The 25,331-nt window shown below is 39.7% G+C and overlaps 2 protein-coding genes across 2 annotated transcripts in view; one reads left to right on the forward strand and one right to left on the reverse strand.

The window, feature by feature from the left end:
* ctnna1 (catenin (cadherin-associated protein), alpha 1) overlaps positions 1-25,331 on the reverse strand; it is a 78,095-nt gene that overhangs the window by 35,045 nt on the left and 17,719 nt on the right. The window contains exons 8-9 of the mRNA XM_073486651.1: positions 2,901-2,981; positions 2,518-2,670 (exon numbers count right to left, since the gene is read on the reverse strand). Coding sequence (XP_073342752.1) covers positions 2,518-2,670; positions 2,901-2,981 — 234 coding nt within the window. The remainder of the gene's footprint in view (positions 1-2,517; positions 2,671-2,900; positions 2,982-25,331) is intronic.
* On the forward strand, positions 8,552-10,129 carry lrrtm2 (leucine rich repeat transmembrane neuronal 2). Its single transcript, XM_073487239.1, has 2 exons — positions 8,552-9,628; positions 9,671-10,129. The coding sequence occupies exons 1-2, from the start codon at positions 8,552-8,554 to the stop codon at positions 10,127-10,129; spliced, it is 1,536 nt and encodes a 511-aa protein (XP_073343340.1).

Consider the following 25,331-nt stretch of genomic DNA (forward strand, 5'->3'; position numbering starts at 1 on the left):
CACAATTGTGCTTAAAAACAGCTAAAAGTTAATATGAAATGGTAAAATGAAAGGCAGGCTACTCGTTAATGTTTGCAATTCTTGGCCAAAATGAAGACCTTATGGCATACAAGATATGCATATTTCATAGTAATTAATGCTATGGTATCAGTAACTGAACATGTGGTGAGCTTGAAATTTGCAGCTAAAACCCCAAAAAATGCTCTTTTTTTTGTCAGTTTACTGACGACGTTAGCACTACACTGAAAGCATATAGAAGCATCTTTGCCTCATTTTACTGCAGCAAGAATGAACGATGGCTTGGCTGCACCTGCTCCTGTCTCTACATTGCCTCTGGATGCAATCAAGCTGCCTCTAGAATTCACTTAGCGTCCGAACATACTGTACCTCACGATCAAGTCAGCTGTCTACATTCATGTCCTACATGTGTGTGAGTATCTTCAAATGTCATTAGAATGTGTGTGAATTTCATACATATTAGTGGAGCCTTAATGCAATGCAGAAGTATGAAAGAAAACAGAAAACTACGAGTTTCAATATAAACAACACTGTGGTTACAAAACAGACTCAGCTATCATGCAGATATGGACAAAGTTTGCTTAATGCTCAAAACGGATCTGAATTATGTGACAGATCATCTCTGCAAACCTGTGTCAATGCTGTGTTTTGACTGTTTTTTCATTTACCAGTGTTTATACAACCAATGTCAGTCTATTTTAATTAATCAGAGCGTGAGAAGTTATTGCAGCAAGCAAAACAGTTTTGATGTGTCATATTTAGACATCAGAATTCAAGTTTGGCCAACTCTAATGACAAAGCACAGCGCTCATGTATTATTCAGCAGTGCCCCTCCGATATGTAACTACCATTCCAAATGTGTGACAAAAGATACTTTTGCTGATAAATATTTCAGTAAGAGATAGACCGAGCTAGCAGTTCCGCTTTACAGACACGGGGATCGGGCAGGTAATACAATATTTTGGCTAAAAGACCTGAGGGAGAAAACCCACTGAGTATTACTTCTGTTTCATTATTGACATTTAAATGATTTATTGAGAACAGTTTGTTCCATTTGTCACTTTTGCAGCTGACAACGCTTTACCTATCAAGCTTAGAGGAACGCCACACAACTCAATGCTAATACCATCGATCTCATTGTGAGAGGAATTCTCATTTCCTTCAACTGCATCTCACAACTAAAAAGTGTTTTTTTTTTATTTCATGTCATCTCGTGTTCTCGTGAAAATCGTATTTCTTCATGTATCCCATCTAAGTGTAATAAGCAGATGTGACACTGGAGCATTAGGAGAGTCCAACAAGGTCCTGCTCCAATGCCACTTCTGACACTGAAGGCCTTCAGGAGATTCTTAAGGGCCTACTCCTCAGCATGGTTCCCTTTCCCCTCTGATGCTTCAGCGGGTTTCCCCAGTGAATGCCTGTGTTGCACCCTGCTTTCAATGGACCAACTGATCCAGCTACACTCATGGTCATCTGCCCGTGGGGAGAAGTCACTTTTAAAATGTCAGAATATGATGCTCTAACACAGGCATTCAAGAAATAGCAGCAAAGTCCACTAATGAGGACAGCTGATGTTTCTGTTAGCTTTTCGCCCATCCATCCAAGTCCATCTCCTGCCCCTTGCATCTGAATTATTTTTGCTACATATACACATACTGCGCTGACAGTGTTGTGACATACAAATCATTCCCAAAAGATGTTCCTGTTAAGACATGATAACAGCCACAGAAGAAGCAGGATGCACTGGTCAACTTTTAAGATATTTATCTTTCTTAGTATCACTATATCACACATGGATTGGCCAATGAGAGGAAATACTACTGTTCTGTTGTGGCAAGGACAACAGTTACACAGAGGTAGCACTTATCCTTGAGTTGTGGTTGTTTCACTCCTTTGGTTCTGCTTAAACATTTGATCTCTTGCTATAACCACACATAGCAATGTTCTGTTTGTCTGCTCACACATTGCATCACAGCATCAGATTAGAATCAGCTTCCACTTCAATCTATAAAAATGTGGTTAGACAGTGTGTGCATGTGTGAGAGAGAGAGAGAGACACACACACACACACACACACACACACACACACACACACACACACACACACACACACACACACACACACACACACACACACACACACACACACACACACACACACACACACACACACACACACACACACACACACACACAGAGTGAAAGACAAAAACAGCGACCAAAGAAAATAATTTCAGTGTTTACAGCTATGTTTTCATTAGGGAAAAAGATCCCAGATTGCTGCTTTCTGAGGCACTGTAATCCTAAAGTTGTATCACGAGGGAATGTCTGAGAACAGCGCCACAGATATTGAACAGAGAAACTGGATCAAGACTGATGTTAAATACACACTAAGCTAAAAGGTCCACAACCAATGGGATGAAAAGAAAAAAATGTGATCGTTCTATATTTGGGTCACATCAGGTTTTGACTGTGAAAGCATTGAAAATCCTCCGTTACCTCAATCAGCTTGTTGGCGTGCTCACGGAACACCTGTGCATATTCCTTTACTTCTTTCTCGTTGCCATTCTTGGCAGCTTCAATCAGGACCAGGAGGGGAACATTGGTCTCCAGGAAGGAGTCAGAGACATGGTCCATTACAGCTTTACGCAGCTGTGAAGTTAGAAATTTAAAGAAAAATGAAAAGGCACGGTTAAAATAATATAGCATTCTGTGCATATGCACCAATATCTTCAGCACAGCTTGTTGACCTGACTACATAGAACCCATTCCCTCCACATTCTAGACAGACAAACTACAGATGAAGTGTGTTTAAAGTTCAGTACAGAAGTTATGTCCAAGATGAAGGCACAATGGGACAAATTCAAGGTGGAAAAACAAACCTGTCTGCGAAGGTCTCTGGTCTTCTTGGTCATCCTGTCGATGGCTGTGTTCAAAGCATCACTCCTGTCCTTTCTGCCCGCCTGAAACACGAACACAGGAGAAGAATTAGTGCTTAGTATGGTGCAGTGATAAGTATGTCTCCAACGTATTTGTTGTGGATGCTCATATGAATATACATTCTGATGAGCCTCAGGATCAGACTGAATTCTGTCGATCAGTATGAGAAGACATGGTATACCTTCAGAATTTACAGTAAATAGGAATGTTCTTTGCTTCAAGTCATGTATCTCTCTCACGGTTTGCTCTTTTGACCACTTGCATTTGCTTCCTCTAGTTTGTGTTAAAAAGGTCCAGCTTGTTGGATTTAGTGGCATCCAGCCTTAAGGTTGCAGATTGTAGCCAACTAAACATCCCCCCCGTGAAAGGCCCTCTCGGGAGTCGGTGTTTGGTTTGTCCATTTTGGGCTACTGTAGAAATAAGAAGGTAAAACATGGCAGACTCCATGGAGGAGGGCCTTTAGAAATAAAAGGGACATTCTAAGGCAACAATAACAATGTTTCTTAGTTTTAGGTGATTATACACTATTGAAAACATAATTATGGATATTATGTTCCATTTCTGCCCCTAAATCCTGCATACTAGACCTTTAAAGAATGTGTCTGAATAATTACATGAGGGATGCGTCATGTAAATGGCTAGACACCAAAAACGAAAAACTGTTCATTCATTCACCCATGCATATTTAATACATTCCATCGGCAGTAAAAGTGATCTTCAATTTTGAGTGCAGCTGGTGTTCTGCAGATACCGAGCAGGGTCCATTTCTGATCCTTTTATTTATTGTAAACCATTGTGCTCTGCACCAGCTGTCAAAAGTGCCCCATCGCCCCCTGTTAAAACACTGGAATCATTTCCTAACTCATAGCATTGCGAGTGAATCATTTAGCACACAAACAAACAGTAGCCAACAGTTTCAATTAATGATATACACACACAATGAAAGCGTGCATCAGTAAAAAGAACAGCTGCTTTGGGTTAAAAAACAGCTGATTTGCATCTATATCAGCGCTATAATTCATGGCCACCACACCCTCTTAAGTGCTGCTGTTGCAAACACCATTTAAATCTCAAATTTTATTTGTGCAGGAATCAAGAGAGGCTATCCAAATCCTGTCCAAGCCTTGCTGCCATCACAATTCTCTTCATGGATACAGGGTACAGAACACTGCACTATATTACAGCAAACCATAAAAAGCAACCTGGGATGCAGGCTTTAGTTTCTTAATGGAGAGCTACTGAGCCATCAAAAAATATTGACTTGACAGGACTGGGCAGAGTTAATCTTTAAAAAAAAAAAAGTCAGATTAGGATAAGGAACACATCAAACTTGATTTGGGCATCCCTCATTTCAAAATTTGTCTTGATTTCTTGTGTCGTCTTAATCATTTTTGTATTATTAGCCATTTGTAAAGCGCAATACCACATACAAATACTTTTTGGGCTTAATAGGCCAACATCAGTAATTGTAGAAACCTTGGAAACACTGTTCTCAACAGGAAGGACTGGCCTGTGTGAAAGGGTTGATTTCCTTACATTGTTTCTTGGCAAAGGCTGCAGACAATCATGTCAGCATTTTCAAAAAGCTTTGAAAAAGCCCCATCAACACTACACCCTGAGACAGGTATATTCACAAGTTGCCACTTTTTGGATAGAAAACGGTAGTATTGATGCCGTTTGTGGATAGAAATCCACATCCAAGAGGAAAAGGTTTGTATTCAACGTAACCACATCAGTGTGGACCATGGTCTACTCTTTGTTCAGGAATAAATAGCAGCTGTGAGATATCAAAACTGCTGCGACAACACTGAGTACTAATAATGTAAAGCAACACTGAAAGTATCATTTTGATCTCTTCCCCACAGGTTTGTTTTTCTCATCTTCAATATGAAATTTGTGTTGATTAATAGGTTGCAATTTATTACACACGACTAACTGTGTAAATTATGTAGAGTAATATTGCAACACCATTGGCATTAGTCACACAGCTAAGCGCTACAAAGTAGTCAAAGCCCTAAACCACTAGTCCCCACTGAGAGCAGAGAGATGTTCACATTCTGCAAACTGCTCAAGCAAAAATGTGGAAAATCTAAAACTTTCAGGAAGGATGGAGAGAAGGAGAGAGAGTGTGCGAGACAGACCGATAGATAGACAGATACTAAAGAGTAATAAAATTAGAACAAAATTAAATGAAGAGAAAAGGGCAACAGAGAAAAGGCAAAGAACCAGTTGGACTCTGGGCTTTTCAACTCCCTTATAATGCTCAAATCAACTGCGACATAACACCATGGATGGTGGTGGCATTGACCTTCCCCATCCCCCACTGCCCTTTGCCCATTGGGGGGTTGTGTACATAGTTAGGGGCCGGGGAGCTCCAACGGCACTAATCCCCTGTGATTTTGTGCCGGTTGGATGCAGTGCTGTGGTAGGGCTTTAGTCTGCTCTGCCCCTACTCTCTCAATCCTATTTCATTCATGCCTAGCCTATATTTCATTTCCACGCCAGAGGGTTCTAAAGCACTTCTTCAGGTGCTTATTATGGAGGCAGTTTCTCTGCAGCATCTTTTATGATACTCAAGTGAATCTCTATCCATCTCCTTTGGGACAGATTTAGGAACATCCCTTTCTACAAAAGAACTAGTCCAAAGGATTATGGAAAAATTCACTGGAAATTAAGTATGCTTCAAGTGTCAAATAATCACATAGTTATATATAAATACATTTCAGCATGTTCACTTGATGTTCATTTAGTTTTTAATTTTTTCCCTTTTAAAATGCTCTTTAAAACATCTTGAACTCAACACGAAAAGTTAGCACATATCAAATATAGGGAATATCAACCTTATGCCCTGAGATTTAAGCGTTTTTTCCCCCCATGTTTTCCACTCACACATTTTGCAGAGGAGTCCCAGCAGGAGATTTAGTCTAGCACAATACATTTGGAGAATGACAGCAACATGCCAGTCAAGTGACCTGGAAAGTGCCAGCCAGATGCAAGTTTTGTCTTAAACCTAAGAATTATGTAATACAATTAATTAAGGAGCATACATCTGGTAATAATATTTTTCAAGCCCTCTGTTAAAATTCAAACTTGGTTTAAAAAAATAAAAAATAGAACATTTTAAAATCCATCACTGTAGAGTAATCCAAGTAATCCAATAGTATAGAGCAAGGGAGAGTTGGGGTGGGCTCCAGCAATCTGAGGTCATGTTTAAATAAAAGAACCTTGGGTAAAGCGAAAGGCTGGCAGGGGACAGAATACCAAATTTAAAGAGAACAGTATATGTGCTTCATACTGTCTACATCTCTGGTTCCTTGTTTTTGGCTGCTTCAAATGTAGTTCATTACAATTACCCTCATATCCATCTCCGCCCACATTAAATATAAAAAGAAAAAAATCTGCGTTTTCATGCACTCAACTGCAGATATCCCATTCTGTTTAGCACTCTAAATGGTGCTAATATGTAGCCACCTTCTGTTAATAAATCCATAAAATCAATTTGCTCAATGTCAAAAAAAAAAAAGAAGTTAACAGCACACATTTAGTTACTTTGATATACCTGCAGTTCACACCATCAAGCAAGTCCTCAGCCTTTTCAATTACATGTTAAGAGCTAGCCTAATTTAACATCAGAGCAGCTGGCCATACATCACATGCCAGTGTTCAAAAATTAAAGCACTGCACTCAGGATATGTAAATTATGAATATAAGTCAGACACCCTATGTTAGCATGGCTATAGCATACTTGCTGCTGTACGGAGATATTGCAATGCAGCAACTGTGGTCTACCCTTGCTGATGTTTATATTGTCGAGAGCCACATGTTCAAAACTATATTTTGCTTTGTTGTGTTATTTTGTTTATGTCTATGGTACACATTCATACATAGCGCATGCAGAACAACGGCAAGGCGAGGCTGAGATTTACAGCTGTTGTTAATTTCAACAGCAAGCTGCCGCAACACGTTCAAGATATCAATATTCTGATGGTGACGAGCCAGTGGGAGGGAAAGGGGGGGTGCAAGAGGGAGGTGGAGGAAGACTGAGGTGCACAAGCAGTGTGTATGAGGCAGAGAGCAAGTGACTGAGCAAGAGAGTGAGAGGGTGTTTGTGAGTGTGGGAGAGAAAAAGAGAGAGAGAAACAGTAGTGATGATCGACGCCAGGCTGCCACCACTCTGTAGCAGTGAGTGGCTGCAACAAAAAGCACAGAATAACATCCCCGACTCGCTGCTCTGCTTTTTTCCTCTCTCCCTGCGTCTCAGCTAGCAGACGAGGGCTCCGCTCACAGCTCTGCAGAGGCTATGCTGAGACTGAGCCGGCGTCGGAAGCAGGTTCTCTGGCTGCCATCAACAAGTTAGGGTTGGAAGACCACAGCCATGAAAGAGGAACGCTTGATCTTCAATTAACCATCTGAGCTGACATCATTGCCGTGGAAGGGAAACAAAAGGGTAAAAAAAAGAAAAAGAAAAAAAGGAGAGGAGGGGGGGTCTGTTCACCGGAGTCGCTCTGGATGCAACTGATCAACTTAAAAAAAAGATATAAATATTTATTTCAAGGATTCGTGGGATGAAGGAAAAGATTCAACCCTTTCTTTGAGCTTGGATTTTAAAAAGGACACTGAGCAAAATATAAGGAATAAACATCATCTTGTGACATGGAATTTCTTATTTTGTCTCAATTGGGTGGGCTCAGAATTGCTTCATTTCCAAAGAGGCTGATTCCTTTTGTGCTTACTCAAAAGGGTTTTTTCCCTTTGGATTTTTTTTCCATCTGGTTGCTCCAAGAGTCTGCGGAAAAGGACAGTTGAATGCAGCCTCCGATGTGCACAAAAGAATGGGTAAGTTAGCCCCTTTTTATGGCAGGTCTGGACATGAATAGGGAATACAAGTAAGAGCGAGGGAGGCTGAGGACTAAAAGCTCTTCAGCCTACTCTATTTACTGCAATTGTCCTTCATTTTTCCTTCTTCACCGCATGACACGCGCATAGGGAATATACACATTTTAAATACCATTTGTGTTGTTGAGCAAACCTTGTAAGTGATGAAGAAGACTTAAGAAAAAAACTCAATCAGTTGTAAAGAAAAAAAAAAAGGCTAAGAATCCAAAGGATAACAGCATTTGAGCTGCTCAAAAAAAAACAAAAACATGCAGCTATAATTGATAAGTGAATGACGTTAATCAGCAGGAATTTGCATTTAAGCCTAATTAAAGAGTCTACAGAAGAGAGAGAATTAAAAAGATGCGCTAAATATAAATGGCAAGGGAGTGGGAACAAAGTCCAGCTCATGTATGTAATTGATAATTTGATGCATAAGTAAAAGACATCTCCTTTTAACCTAATCTCAAATAAATCGTGTTTACATATAATGTGAAAGTTGTCACTGTCAAATATCCTAACTGTTGTATGCATGAGAGAGAACAAGAGCACACACAAAAAGCACAATCGTCACCATGAATTAGTAATAAGTGCTCTGCAGAGATAAGCTTTCCCGCCCCACAGTTCATTTTGTTATCTTTGAACCCACCCAGGTTTCCATTCAAGGTGGCCATTGGTGGGACCTGCACCAGCGGCTCTGTGTCTGTGTGTGATCAGCATGCTCCTAGTGTGCCTGCTGCCTCCTGCATCGTGCACAACTTGCCCTCAAAAATGCCGCTGTGAGGACCTGCAGTTCTACTGCGACACCCAGGGGCTTCAGGCACCCCCAGATGGTGTGGACAAGGGAGCCCTGGGGTTGTCACTACGCCACAATAGCATCACTGAGCTCAGCCCTGATCAATTCTATGGCTTCAGCCAGCTCACTTGGCTACATCTAGACCACAACCAGATTACCACAGTACAAGAGGATGCCTTTCAAGGGCTCTACAAGCTGAAGGACCTCAATCTGAGTTCCAATCGTATCACCAAGTTGCCCAACACAACCTTCATCCACCTCATCAATCTCCAGATACTGGACCTGTCCTTCAATCAAATGACTGCATTGGAACCAGAGCTGTTTCATGGACTGAGGAAGCTCCAGATACTCCACCTTCGCTCCAATTTACTTCGCACCACACCTGTTCGAGCTTTCTGGGACTGCCGCAGCCTGGAATATCTAGGCCTAAGCAGCAACCGCTTGCGGAGTCTGGCCCGTAATGGATTTGCTGGGCTCATTAAGCTTAAAGAGCTCCACTTGGAGCACAATCAGCTGACCAAGATCAACTTGGCCCATTTCCCTCGCCTTGTTGCCCTCCAGTTTCTATATCTGCAATGGAATAAGATCAGCAACCTAACATGTGGCATGGAGTGGACCTGGACCACTTTAGAGAAACTGGACCTCACAGGAAATGAAATTCGTGTGCTGACACCTGATGTGTTTCAAACACTGCCAAATTTAAAGATTTTGCTGCTGGATAACAACAAACTAAGCAGCCTGGATCCCCAAGTCATGGATATGTGGCAGTCTCTGGGTACCATTGGGCTGTCTAGCAACCTTTGGGAATGTACCAAAAGGATTTGCTCTCTGGCCACTTGGCTAAGCACCTTTAAGGGAAGGTGGGAACACTCCATTCTCTGCCACAGTCCTGAATACGCCCAAGGTGAGGAGATACTTGATGCTGTTTATGGATTCCAGCTTTGCCAGAATTTTTCTGCGCCAGTTGTTCAGACCATTAGTACAACCACAGACGCTATTGTAACTGCAGAGACTACAAGCTCCTTGTTTGGAATTATGCAGCCGACCCCCACGCAGGACTATGCAGAGGATTTTGGGAGCTTTACCACAGTCACTACCACAACAACCACAACACAAACACCACGCACTGCTCAAGCAACTACCGCTACACTGGAAAACGCAGCTGTAACAGATGACTTCACGGCAATGGACAACACTGTTATGACTCATAGGGTTATCATTGGAACTATGGCCCTTCTATTTTCATTCTTTTTCATCATTTTTGTTGTGTACATCTCACGGAAGTGCTGCCCACCCACCCTGCGCCGGATACGCCACTGTTCGGCTATACAGAACCGCAGACAGATGAGGACCCAGCAGCGGCAGCCTATGGCAGATCTAGCTACACAGGTACCCTATAATGAGTATGAGCCCAGCCATGAAGAAGGGGCACTCGTGATCATCAATGGCTATGGGCAGTGCAAGTGTCAGCAACTGCCTTACAAAGAGTGTGAAGTATGAACTCTTATTTATTCCTAGAGCATATGGTTTGCCATTTGACCATTTCAGATGATACAGGGTTTGCTTTTTTAATTTGTTTTTTTTCCAGTTTATGTAAAAAGCATAATTTTTACAAGTGAGATTTGAGACTATGTGATAAATGATGAATGCTACAATGACAGGGGCTTGACATGACCGTTTAGGGATGATGTAGAGATAGTCACAAATTTATTTTTCTATGAATGCAAGGTTGTTCATATCAGGCAGGGGCAATCATTTTAAACAAGAAAATTGTAAACTGTGAGATTTGTCTCCACATTGTCTCTATATTCTGCAGCACAGAGAATATACTTAGCCAAATGGCCCTCTGCTAACAGAATACATTAAGTGGAGAAATGTGATTTATGTCTTATTTCTTTTAAAAAGTAAATATTTGAAATTATCTTTCTAACTGCACAACAGGCAGTGTAAGCCAATCACTTAATCACTGGGGCATATTAATTGGATCAAATACCAGATTGTTTTTGTTTTATTATTTAATTCTTTTAGGAAAACTATGATACATTCAAGGCCACTGAGACCAAAACCCAACTCTGAATTATAAGTGCAAAATAAATGTGATTATTGTTATTATGTTACAAATAAAAATAAATCCTCTCTGGAGGAGAGAAGAACCCTGAAATTCTATTCAGTATACACTTATGATATTACTTTTACCAAATCAGACATTAGTGAATTAAGAAAGTCTATAACCTTCCATCAGTTCCAAAAGACTCTCAGTGTTTCCTGTTTACAGAATTTATTTGGGCGGCACACCCCCTGTCCCCAACTCCAAACAACAGCTATCCTTAGCCAAAAAGGGATTATTTTCTATCTTTGGAAAATCGGATTTCTTCCAAAATTCCCATCTGTATGGAGGAGAATTTCATAAGAAAGTGTTCACTGACTATGTGACTCCACTTTATGGTCATTAATATATACCGGGAAAATTACCTCTTTAATCAGGCCTTAGCTCATAAAGAAATGCTGTCTTGCAGCTGACTCTAAAGTTTTTGGATGATGGAGCTCCCACCCACGAGGGCCAACCGCCACAAATAAATTCTCAACCTGTGGGAAACACTAAGCATTGTTCATCTGTGGTTAATCTCCAATATACTGCACCGCTTAGCAAAAACACACTGATGTCTTCCTCACCCTGGACATCAAGAACAAAATTATTAGACCTTAAAATGTACAATGACCTGTACGTGGATTCTCTAGCTCCCAAATGCCATACACACTGTGACCATAATATTTTGAACAGCTTAACCTAGTAAGTACAGTCTGCTGATTTGCTATTACATACCAGGATCAATATAAAGATGAGCTCCTGTAAGGTGTGAAGGGTAGCAAGTAAAAGGATATTGTTAAGTGTGAATGCCAGACAGGAGAGCGTTTCATTCTGAAAATAAAACCTTTCCCAGTAGCCCAAGCTCTTTACTGCTTACACACTAATCAGGACTGACAGGCTCAAGATTGAACCAATTAAGGCAAGGCAAAAAGAATCTAATATTCTGTCACCCACGCCAGGGATCCAGCAACATTTAGCTTGTTCAGCCACTCAAAAATAGCTCTAGTAGAATCATCCTCCGCAGCACACCAAACATCATTGCACCTTTTACTTTAAGACATTCTTCTTGTTAGCGATACAAGTTGTCATTCAAAGTCTTAAAAATGGGGTTACAGTGAACAATAAATAGGAAGAGCTCCTTCGTTAGCAGACACATGTGTCAAGTTAAACTGCGGTCAATACCCTGAAAGCAAATGGAGATCCAGTGATAAGCAAACCGCAAGCCTGGGTCAGGAGACATTTGTATGCAGCAGGGAGAGGATGTGCATTAGCATCAGACTAAAGCTGCTGCCGCAGCTTCGCACTTCTTTGTGTTCAGTTTGGTGGTGGGGGCAGGGTGAAAGAGAGAGGGATTGAGAGGAACTGATGGGACGATGGAGAGGGGCAACTATGGGGTAATGTCTTAGTTTATTAAAACCAACAAACCATTTTTTTTGGCCAAGTAAGGGTAGGAGAGAATGAAAAGAAATACTGAGCGACAGCATCTTGGGCTTGAAATGCACACTGACCGCACAGCAGCAACAATTTCACCATACATCAACTAATGAGCTATCCAATGTTTGACCAGTGAATAATTCAAGTAAAGTTCTTAACACTAGAAATTGGAATATGGCATTCTCTCGACAGTTCAACTTTAGGCTATGATAAATGAAGTAAGCAATTGAGTCAGCAAGATGCTTCTAATAGCATTGGTCATTGAAGCAAGATATCTGGTTTTGAGCAATTGGGGTACAGTTCGTTGGCTGGTGCCCCCTAGAGGTAGCCAGGAAGTACCATTTTTGTGGCTTTGTCTCTCTATTGAGCCTGTCAACTTTTGGCTTCATATTTCAAAATGAATGCTTATGTCAATGTCTCTCTGCACATGCTCATAGGATGCCTACAACGACTTCTGAGAAAGTGTTTGTGTAAACCAAAAATTGTTACACTTCACATATGAATTCAATGAAAACCATTGCATACCGATTTCCAAAGCTAAGCACCTCCACTTTGTTTCTAATTTTGTTTCTTCAAGCTTCGCACTGCTTTTACTATTGCCCTTCTAATCTGTCTTGCATGTTCAAAAGTCAAAATTGAGTTGAATATTTCTTAATGTCATCCAGCAAACATTATGGAGAGATGTCTTTTTTGATAACACCAAGAATGGGGATGTATGTGGAATTCCTACAAAGTTCTGTCAATCATTTGACATTTCACTGTTTAAGACTACAACTTGTACTAAGTGACTGAAAATCCACAAAATTTGTAGAAATATGCATCCCTTTGCACTCTGGCTCTTTGTAAACTGTTTTTGTTTCCTCTTGTCATCCTCTAGCCCTGGTCCCCACCCTGCCTAAAAAATAAAAAAAAAGAAAAAACAAGTGAACTAATCCCCTCTCTTACCCAACCTCTTTGTGCAAAATGAATGCTTTTCTCTTCCCATTTTCCTTTTGTATTGTAATATGTACAATTTCATATCTGTATAGTGGATAAGATGTGCCAAACTGAAAAAAAAAAACATTTTCCCCTCAAAACATATATTTTTTAAATAAAATGGTTATAATTTACAGTGTTTGCTAACTGATGGATGCTCACAACCTGGTTTGGTCTTTCATTACATTTTGATTTTATGCGCAAATATTTAGCTTATTAAGAAAATCTTCGAGCACACCAAATCAAACCCAACCCTTGGTGAAGTAGATATGCATATATGTCTATTTGGAAAATTAAGAAAAATGTGTAAATGATTACACATATATATTATTTTGCAAAGTTTAAAGCACTTAAGGTTGACCAGTTCCTTCGATTCCAATTCCTCTCTGTCAATGCATCATCAGTGCATTGATCATCTACAGTAGTTCAAAAGTCAATGAGATCGAGACTCCAATTACATTGTTATGCAAAACTCATGCATCAAGCAGAGTGATGCAGCATTTTCACAGTTCTGACTGGGCATCTAATAGAATAATGGATGATGTATACAAATCTATGCCGTTTACTGTAATGTATACTGCATTATGTATGCAGGAAGCGGGCCTAAGAACCTTCAATAGAAGGCTGCAACTATTGAGCGTTTTGATAATCAATTACACTCTCAATTATTTTTTTCAATTAACTGGTTTATCATGTAGACTATCAAGTATCAGAAAATACTAACAAATGCCCTTCACAAGCAACAGACCGAAACTCAAAAAGGTATTGAAGTCATAATGACATTCGAATGGAGAAAAGTGTTAAATTCTCACATTTGAGACGATAAAGCAAACGTTTTAGGACTTTTTACTAGATAAAGAGTATACTGAATAATCGATTTACTGACTCTCCATTTCAACTCAACATTGATACTTATGTTAGTCCTGTAATGAAAAAAATATTCTGAGTAATCCCATAGGAACATCAACCTTCAGAAAACATTTACAGTGACAACGGACAGTTGTCAGTTTATGCCCCACTTGGGAAATTTTTTTTCTGGGGTACTGCAGTGTGGCAACACATTGTTTTTATATAGATCGACACAAGATCAACACTAACAGTAAAATCTGTATTTCCTTCCTTGTAGAGGATCAAGGACAAAGTGTGGAAGAATAATATTAACTGGAAGACCTTAGACAAATCCACCAGTAGACATTCACACTGGTCAATTATACACGTTTCTTCAGTCGTTTAACTGACTATTAAATATAATCCTACAAATGTCTTTATGTATTATTTCATCTTTAAATAGACACACAAGACAGGAAACAACACCCACATGTCATCTGGTGAGTCAAAGTAACTCTTCCAACCGATATTTTTTGCCAGGAGACATTTTTAAAAAACACATCACAGTTATGATATCTAAAAAGGAGATCAAAAGCAGGTTTTGTACCATCACGAGTCAGACTTATGGGGCTCACCAGACTATCTTTCCATACTAATCAACTAAAACTATGTGAGGCACTAAGTGACAAACTTTGTAAAATAAGTTAAAATCTGGGTTCAATGTACAATGACTTAATGTACAATGAATTACCAAAATGCTTAACAGAGACTATCAGAGTCTCTATTCCACAATAACAAAACAGTGTGTAGAGGTTTGAAGTTAAGCAAGCAGAATCATGCTTACTGAAGTGTGGGTTTGGGTGATGAGGGGGATGCTGTAGTTCTGAACACATCCCCAGTGTTGGTGGTGCTATCTATAATCAGTGCACCACTTCTATAGCCAACTGATAACATTAAGAACCTGTGGGGACACAATGGTTTCATGAATTTGATTGTATACTGTGTAGATATATAATGTGGGAATAATATTAGATCAGGCTTCGGTACAGGCAGATACTTAATATTTTATGACTGATCAGATTGGGGACCAAAACACAAATGTCTGATCCAAGTTTTTCCACTTTTCAGAAAGTCCAAATAACAATCCTAAAAAAAAATATCTGAAGGCAACTGACTGTATGTCAAACAGTTTGAAGTTTTGAAAGATGTAAACATTGTGAGGAATAAGGGTATCTTGCTGTAAGAACCACTTCTATTTTAACTGCTCTTGTTTGATGAGGCTCACAGAAGCCCCATTCTCACTGCCCTTTGAGTGCGGGGATCCTGCGCCAATTCTCCGCATGCTCCTCTGTGTGAAAGTTTCAGATGCTGCGAGGGGTGAAAGTTCGCTGCGGCTCTGATGCGCCTCCGGAGGTAGTATCAGAGGTGCAGCAGAGGTGAACCGGCGTCTGTGTGAATGGATAAACCGGCGGAGCGGGGGTGTGTCGATCTGATGGTGTTCACAGTCTGATAACTAAACAGATCCTTCACTCAACAAAATAAAGAGAAATGTCCAACAAAGCAACATTACATGACCAAACAACAGTAACGTAGTTACTGGTAGTGTCTTTGGTAACTTATATGAGGGAAAAAAATACCGCAGTTATGCAGTACGTGGAGAAGTGTCTGTCATCCTATCCTACTGACTCTTCGTCACATTTCTGCCTGAAAAACAGCGTCTGTCCCCGGCTAAAGACTTTAACTCACCATGAGTTTGTCTCCTTCCACGATTGTGTTGTTGTAGTCCTGAAAAAAATCCCCGCGACGGTCAGCCCTCCCGACAGAGACTTCAGTGAACTTTCCCCCAGAAAACAGCATCCCTCCCCGTGACTGACAGAGTCAGACAGCGTTCTATTTACTGATGGCGATTATGTAATTATGTAATTTAGAGAAAAAAACGTAACTTTGTCACTTTCCAGGATGTATGTTGGGTCAGGATCTCAATCACAACACATTATAACAGCATCCATATGATTATAAACAGTCAGCGGGTACATGTTTAGATTAACACCGGGGGAAACGTCACACCTCTTTTGGATCCGCAGCGCTGGCTTGCTGTATGAATTGACACACTAGTGCGGCTTTACGCCGGAGCTGCTTGGTTCTGTGTGAACAAACAAAGGCGGAGAATTGCCGAACCTCCGCTGCGGCGATAATGCGGAGTCTCTGTGTGAAAAGGGCTAGTAATTAACCTGCAGAGTGTACCCAGGTGGGGGAGGCAATAAACTGATGAGTCTAACAGTATGGCTTCACTAGTCTGCAGGGTTCAAGGACTCAGAGGCCATGTATGCTTCAAGTAATCATTATGAGGCCTATAATAAATCCAAAAAACACTTACTAGGAAGGACATATTGATATAGACTCTCATCAGCAAATATCTTCCCTATATGTTATTGCTGAACACATCTAATTGCTCAATCATATATTCAGGGATCCAGGTGAAAACAACAGAGGGATGAGCACACCAAAAGTCCTTTCAGTGTCTGTGGACAAGATTAAACATTCTTGCTGAGTAGATGTAGTGACAATCGCAGACATCAGCCTCTCAAGCACCATAATGACACACAGCTTTCAAGATTACTTCTACAAGACACAGGATAGTAAGTATTAAGCTAAGAAACATCTGAGCATAAACATTTGAAAGCAAAAACTGATGAGCCAATTGTAGCACAGCGTTGCAATCACCCTTAAAGACTGAATACTGAAGGCATTGGCTGCAGTTAGAAAGCGGACAAATAGGCACTCCTGATGGCAAGTCCTCCATTGCTGCCTCCTAACCAAACAGCAATTCTCTTGGTAGTGGTACAGAATGTTTTTAAACACCTGCTTTAGGGAATAGCTCAGACAGCTCAATGTCAAGACAACAGAGCTGAAATTTAAAAAATGATTCTGATTCAAATTGATCCTAATTTGAATGATCTGATTTAGATCAATAAAATAATTAGATCAATCATTTATAATGCCTTTTCCCCTAGATTAAGGTCCGAAATGCTGACTGCCGGTAGATCTTCCGTTTGGTGTTTAAGTCTCTGAATGTTACCTGCCACATTGGCGCACACACGCACACGCACACGCACACGCACACGCACACACACACACACACACACACACACACACACACACACACACACACACACACACACACACACACAGAGAATTGTGCATTCAAATGCACCTTGTAAACTCTGAAAACTATACTTAAATGGCCATGAAGGTGTTCTAAAACAGTAATGTTTCTGTTTTTCTCATTTCCTTTTATTGAAATACATAGGCCAATACCTGTTTTTACTTAATGTAACATTATAATCTTAATATCATCACTGCCTCTCCTCTGCTGCCTCTCCTCCACATACACATACACGGAGTGAAGTCAGCAGTAAACTGACACAGACCAGCCCCTCCTCCCGATACTCATGGTACCTGCAGGTAGAGAATCACATCAGCAGAGGGAGGAGGACCAATACAGACTGATGTTAGTGTTCTTATTAATTATTTTATTGAGATTTTAAGTTTGTTTCCAGTGAGATATCATTAAGTTTATAGTGAATTTTCTGTTGTAAACATTGTTGTAGCTCTAGAAAAGTGCTTTGGTTCTAACATTCAGATCAGGTCAACAGGAAACAGCTAGTGCCCGCAGGTGTGAATGTGAGTGTCAAGAGTGTTTGCCCATTTACATGTATGTTAGCCCTGTGATAAAGTGGTGGCCTGTCCATGGAGTACACTGCATCTCGATCAAACAGGAAATAAGGGGCAAATGAAAGGAATGAAGGATAGATGGAATGAAGGACGGACGGACGGACGGATGGATGGATGGATGGATATTGTTAAATGCTATGACAAATAAATAATTTTACATGTCAAGTATGAAAAGCAGGAAAATGCATATTTTTTAAATTAGTTTCTTTAAAATGATTTGTTTGCTTGATATAATAAGGTAAAGCATTCCCCTTGTCCTTTGTCCTTTAATATTAGAGTTCTGAACAGTAATTTCCTGGTGCCAAGGTCAGTGGCATGTCTGATGAAAACAAAGGGACTTGCTTCAGCAAAGTATCTGTGTGAATGTGTGTGCACGTATTAGCACATACATAGCTGGGATCTGCCTCCCACTGGTACAAATTCATCCCAGCTCAATTCACTTTAATTCAGTCTAGCTCACCTTCAAGCCAATGTAATTATCTGGCTAAACACACCAGCAAATAACAGATATTAATTCTGGTTTTCTTGTCATTCTTAACAAGGTTGGTTCTGCTGCCTGTGGCACTGGCTAGAGGGCAATTTCTTGTCAGACTTTGTGGGGGAAATATAAGACAAAAGATGTAATAGTATCCAGCATATAAAGGCTTTTGATGATTTGATTTTATTTGTTCAATTCATAATTCAATAAATATATTACAATTCTCCTAAGAAGGTGGAAAGAAGAACACTTCATCTCTCTTTCTATTCAAAGTGACAATAATTAATAGCTTTATATTAACAATGAATCATATGACTACTTGAATGAACAAACAAACAAACAGAGGATTATCACTTGATTCTGAGTTAACCCTCAGCCCTACAAAGTTATACAGCATAGTAATATTCAGCTAAAGGCTTGTTTTTTCCGGCACGCAGCTTTACTGTTTAAATGCACAATATGTAATTTTTGCCGCTGGGGTCTCTCATCAAATCAAAAGATATTTACTTAGTGTTATTTGGGAAGAGCCAGGCAGAGCAGGAGGCAGAGCTCAAGAACAGATACGATTGAGGTCTTTCTGAAATAAGCCCCTAAAGCTACTGAAATGCTAAAAAGTCTGCATTTGCTTTGCAAGCATAAATGCAAATTAATGCAAAGTTGTAAATTCTGTAAACCCCTGTGTCATCAGGCTTTATTGTGTCAATTAAAACAAAATGTCCAAAAACATCAAATTACATGCTGCTCAACCTAAACCAATTTGAATCGATTCTCAATGGTTGTTGGAACAACATGAACAAGTATGAAATATGAGGATCAGACATTGGGATTTCTGACATTTGTGGCTTCATGTTTTCCAAAGAAAATATATTACCAAGCATCCCTTTCTATATCTAAAAAATATATTAATGTTACACAAACAATCTACATACCAGAGGCAAACCTAAGTATATAACTCCATAATTTATTGTTGTGAATTTACTTTAAAAAATATTGTAAAATACAGTTAAGATACATAACTGAACTCTTGTGGTAATGCTAGAATAGATAAGTAGTAATTAAAGGATTTCCTTTGCATGTGGACTACTTTTCCTCACTCCTTAAGAGCATAACAACTCAAACAAGAATGCAAGATAAATTAGACTGTCTGCAGCATTACATCTGCCATGCGTGCGCAAAAAGGTTATTTGGTGGAATTAAGTAATCCCAAGGGCCAAAACAAAGAGCTTTTAAGGGTGGAAGAAAAACTGCATACTTATGCATACTAAACTCAGTACAGCAGCTTTCAAGGTGATAACATATTGTACAACTAAGACTGAACAACAGAGGAAGACAACATAAGACAGACAAACAATTAATTATTAATGTGAATAAATACATGTGTATTAACCTGTAGAGACAAAGATTGAAAGCATATTTGCCCATGAAATCATCCAGTACCAAAATCCTCAACCAAGCGTATAAAAACAGAAAGCATGTTTCCCATGGGTTAAGTTTATTCACCCATGCAACTCAAAAAAAAGGGGAAGTTAGTCTTTAGTCAAAGCATCACAAAATGTCCATTAGAGGGGCTGGGGATTCTTTATCCTTTATAATTTAAAGGATGCATCTCATCTACCTGTCAGCAAAGCTAATCAAAAATACTAGAACTCACCAGCGAAAGATCAAGGGCCAGGTCTGGGAAACATTGCCTGACAGGCTGGTACTAACAGACCAGTGTTTTATGGTGGCTGTAAATATACTAAAGCCTTGGGGACACTAAATCTTATCCCTGTTACATTGTATGGAGTGTAATTTGTTTTAATTATGCATTTAGATGAGATTACAACTAGATAAACTGAACTGCTTTCACACTGGTCTTGCATCAGGTCTTGGCCCTTTGAACCTTCTTTCCCCATGTCAAATTTATGAATAAAAAAAGGCACTCTGCTCTGACTTATTACATTGTTAGTTCCCTAGCCCTGGACATACACATTTTATTCTGGTCCTCTGGACATGACATCATACCTAACATTTTATAAACATTTCCCAGCATGAATAAAAAGTCAAGTGAAATGCCCATTTCCATCCCCATTAGAGGTAACTTCATGTGCAGTTGTGTTTAATTAGAAACCGGTCATCATTTTAGGTTACCGATGCAGTAGCTCATAACAGGATAAGGTAGACATGGTAGATGGTCCAGGATCCACCTAAAATGTGTTTAAAATGAAAGACAACTATGCAGGCACAGAGGAACAGGGATAAAGCTAAATTCTGCCACTCACTGAAGATGCCCAAGGCAAAACGACAGTGAGAGTCGGGGAAAGAGTGAGCTGCTGAGAGAAAGGGGACAAAAATGGGAAGAGAGGCGTTGCAAGATGGAGAAAATTGAAAAGATGATTCAGCAGGGAGAATGTGTGAGAAAAATGCTAAAGAGCAAAAAGTGGGAAGACTATATTAAATACGTGGAAAGACACGTGAAGAGAGAGACAGGGGTCCCACTGCAGTGGCCAAGCATGTCCTTTTCATGCAGGTCCAAATGATAATGTATCACTTCAAGTTGAAGGAATTTAAATGTCAGTAGCTTAATATGTCAAAGCAACCTAGCATCACTCTCTTATGTGAAACAAAACCCTGACAGATGCTGGGACCTAGAGATGCATTATTAATAAAAAGTGGCAGAAGCAGTTACACTCGACACGCACCATGCCAAACTGTCATGACAATATGGAATAATTGAGGTCACACTATGTGGCAGTGCTGGGGCAACATATCCCCCACTCGCCTTTTCCCTTCACTGGCTGAGTAGACAAGCTCTAGTCTTGTTCAATGATCATTATGACACTGTGCACAATTTGCACAACAGGAACAGACAATACAACATACAACATATTGTATTCTGCATACTTAGACATTTGCCACATTTATGTTTCCCAAACCTGAAAGTCAGCCTTCCTTTACCCGATAACAGCTTGACCCAAGGACATGGACATGAATTGCCAGCTTATAATACCTGCTTCTGTAAGGGGTATATATTAAAATGCATTTAGTGGTTTTTACACTAACTAATACATGCCACTTCTGCCTAAACAGCTATACTGGCTGTACTGACACTGACTAATTAATTAAAACACAGCTTTGGAGCTCAAAAGATGACATAAATAAGAATAAAGTCATTGTTTAAAAAAAGGTTATGTTAAATAAACACCATATGACATATTAGCTTTGAAACAAAACTGAACAAGGTTACAGACTGAAATTGCTTTTTTTAGCCTCTATTTTAATTGCTTTGATTATTTCTAATCACCGCACTGTAAAATCACCAAGACATTTCTTTCAGAGCAGACTCAAAAGTACTTCTATTAATAATCAATGTTATACTCCGTTTCAAAATGCCTACAGACCTGCGTATTCCTCGATGGATCACTTGCATACTGATATATGGGTTGGAGCGTTTGTAATATGCCAAGTAAAACAAACCTACACATAATTCAATTAAATAAATTAATGAAAGCAATTTTTGACATGCATATTCTGTTCTTAACTTTCTTGACGGTGGTTCTCTTTCCATTTAGAGCAGTGGCCTGATCTGATCATGGTCTTGATATAGCCTCGATTCTTCCATGACAGCTAATTTAATTCGATCTTTTCAGAAAGATCTAACTTGCTTTAAACCTAATTATCCACACAAAGACGCTGAACACATGATTTTAAACAAAGCAGCAGTTTAAATCCTTGAAATTTCTTCCCGAAAAAGACGGTGTGGTAAGGATGCCCGACACAATTTTTGTCATAGAGTCTGAAGGAAAGGCAGAACATTGAGAAGGGGGATAAACACAACTTGTAGCTAGAGGGAATGAAGAAACAGAAGGGATGGGAAAGAGAATGAGTTAGGAGTCCATCCAACAGCCTCAGCTGTGAGTTTAAACCGATATGCTGTAATGACAATGCACTGTTTAAGAACTTGTGCCCCATCTACAATCAGAACAAGTGGACAAAATCATGGCCATTAAATCACATGTAGTATATTCACCAAGCAAAATCAGTGTTGAGTATCAGCCTATAGTGTATTGTCTGCTCAAGGGGCTTATTATCTTTCCTGCATGAATTACATATTTCATTGCACATCTTCAGCTCTGCCTTAGAAAGACGGCACACACATCCTCATCAAGCCAATATGAGGTTTGTTTAGTCTGTCAAGCTTAATCACAGACAGGAGTCAGGCTACTGGTCACATCATCGACCATTGGCTTAAGGCACCGAAACAAGACACCAGCTAACTCACTACAGGCTATACTAGGCTATTAAATGCACAAGAAGGACAATGACATATTATACTTCATTGATTTCCTTCATCTGGTCAAATGAATAGCCAAATCCCTGTCATCCCTGTATCCTCATTGTGCTGATGAGATGTTTGCCTTGTAAACCCAAGTTCTCAAGTCATACAGGGCTACATGAATGGCATTGAGGTGTCCAGTGAAGTAGAAAACTTGTTTTGAAGCAAACCTGAAATGCTGCATGAACAACCTAACCTTAAAATAAACTGGCAGTGTTCTGGATGAGCAATGAGAGCAAACCGAGGCTGTAATGCCTGAGCATGGACAGGACAGTATTGAGAGAAAATGACATGCAAGCTTAGGTAACATCTGACTGTTCATCATTTTGTTTGTCAATGTTCAGTGAAAATATATTTAAACACACAAACAAAGAGGTTTTGTAAATGAGGCACTATCATATCAAACATATTGTCTTAAGCAGCTATAATTTCTGCCAGACATGTTGTGTTTTTCCCTTAAAACTGCTTAAATTATTTCAGTGAGATTGCATGCAGAGTTAGACCAACAGCCAAGGCGACAAAGACTACTTTGGGGTGTAGAAAGAAGACTCACTGGTCCACTTATTAAGCAGGCAGGCTTAGCACATTTCCCAGTTCTCTGCCTTAGTAAATGTCCTGGCTCCACAGCCATGCAACAGATGTGCAAGTCCTACATTGGCCTAAAATACTGTATTTGGGTGATGTCAGGTTACCTCAGATTCGTAAGGTTATTATCATAGGTAATAAGCTAGTTAACCATGGAAGTTAGCAGCCACCTTTTAAGCCTGTAATTCATACTTGGACAAATAGGAAATCGATTTGCTGCATCTGCACTGTAAAGATATTTGTGCTCATGTAGAACTACTGCTGTGTGTGTAGATTCGGGTAAGAATCTTTAACACTATCGCACCTTGCCTGACCAGACATCTATTACACAGGACCACTGTAACACTTCACAAATGGAATGGGCAAGTGGTACAGTTTATGATTTTACCATCAAAGCCCAACAAGAAGAGCATAAAACAGAAAGTTCAAACTCATGGTAGTAATAAACAATACATTACCACAACAATGAAATTACTGTGGGCGACCGACTCAGTCTGAAATTCTGCTGTTACAGAGAGGACATTTGGGAGGTGGGTAAACAGAGCTGTTACTAAACAGAGAAAACAAAAATCTGACTGAAATATTTTTATAGTAAATACATGGACAACTATGCTGGTAGGAAACAGAAAGTCTCATAGTGAATTAATACAATAGTGCTTTTACCTGTGGTGGTTAAAAGTGTATGACTCAATATTCACATTATCCAATTAAACAGAACAACAAAACAGTTAATTTTCTGTTCCTATTGCTTTGTCGTCTGCTACTGAATGTATCTTTCAGTAGTTAGTTAGTTATCTATCTTTTGATTTCTTTGGATGAATGGTTCGGAAAAGAAACACCTAGGGCTGAAGCCAAGTTCTACTTATTATAGTAAACTAAGGACCATCTTGCAATCAGATCACACCAGCCATAAACAAAAGTCAACATGTTCACGTTATGACCCATAATTACTCAGAAGATATAACTACATTATTACGTAAGACAACGGCCATAATCAAACTCAGCCTTCGTTTTTATCGCAGACACACCTGTAAAGACTTGTCTTGCATGGTTGTGACATTGTTGCAGTGACAAAATCTGTCCACAGACAGATAGACATAGATCAAAAAAACACTAGCTGCACTCGAGTCGATGGAAATGATCGGAACTGGGTTACAGTGATCTGAAACTTAAAACAAATGTGGTTCAAGGGCATAAAGTTGGGGATCAATAGCTCCTTTCTTACTTAATGGCCTAGTAGTTGCAGAATATGATCATGCAGAATAAGGCATTAGTAAGTGATTTATAATGGCTTAATCACAGCCAATATGCTACTAATATGCATGCTAATAAGAAACTAGTTCATGGTTAATATGTGTTCCCCTATCTAAAGTGTTACCATTTTTTTTAAAGCACAGGTTGCTATGTCATTTTTAGACTAGACTTTTATGCAATATAATATCTGACCTTTGTTCGCAATGTACTACACTACATTGTCAAATTTAAAACATTTATTAACAACATAATGTAAGAATAACTTGCATCTTCAGTCAATTGGAAACTTAAACAAAATAACCTGCCATCTAGTTTCTCTTCTATAACTGCAGTCTTCTTCACAGAAGATGACATTCAAGTTCACAACAAAACAAACAAAAAAATAAAACAGCTATGTCCATAGTCTTCTCTGAACAATTAAGTGTCTTAAACTATTTCCGAACAGTTGAACATATACAAGGTGCGTAAGGTGTGAGTGGGCGAGCGAGAGTGAGGGAGCGAGCGTGCGTAAGTGCGGATAGTGAATGAATGGGAGAGGAAGGAGAAGCGAAAGGAGTAGCAGTGGTAGCTACAGCAATGAAGTGTACAATATAGGCTGCAGTTTGGCTGTGAATAAAGGCGACGGCTCCTCAAGATACAGCAAAGCTCCCTGTTATTATTTCCCCTACCAGCTTAACACATGAAAGGGGGTTCACCCCGAAGGTAAACATAAACTTCGGCCCTGGAGGAAATCATCTCCCCTGGACTTCCCGACCATGGTCCAGGAGCCAAACAGGTATGGTGTAACACCATGCTGTCGTTTGACTGGCTGTAGCTAATAGCTACTGGCTTAGCTAGTAGCTAAGTTAGAGGAGGTTGACTCGCAGCACTTCAACACGTGTTTTTTTTCCCCTTTGCAAGCCGACCGGACATGACATGGGGGATGGCAGCATTGACGATTCTATTTTTTAATTCAAAGTTCAAGATTGTGAATTAATTTCGATCGATTTCGACTTAAAATCGAAATCGT

Source organism: Pagrus major, chromosome 18 (genome assembly GCF_040436345.1).
Source record: "Pagrus major chromosome 18, Pma_NU_1.0".
NCBI classification, from domain to species: domain Eukaryota; kingdom Metazoa; phylum Chordata; class Actinopteri; order Spariformes; family Sparidae; genus Pagrus; species Pagrus major.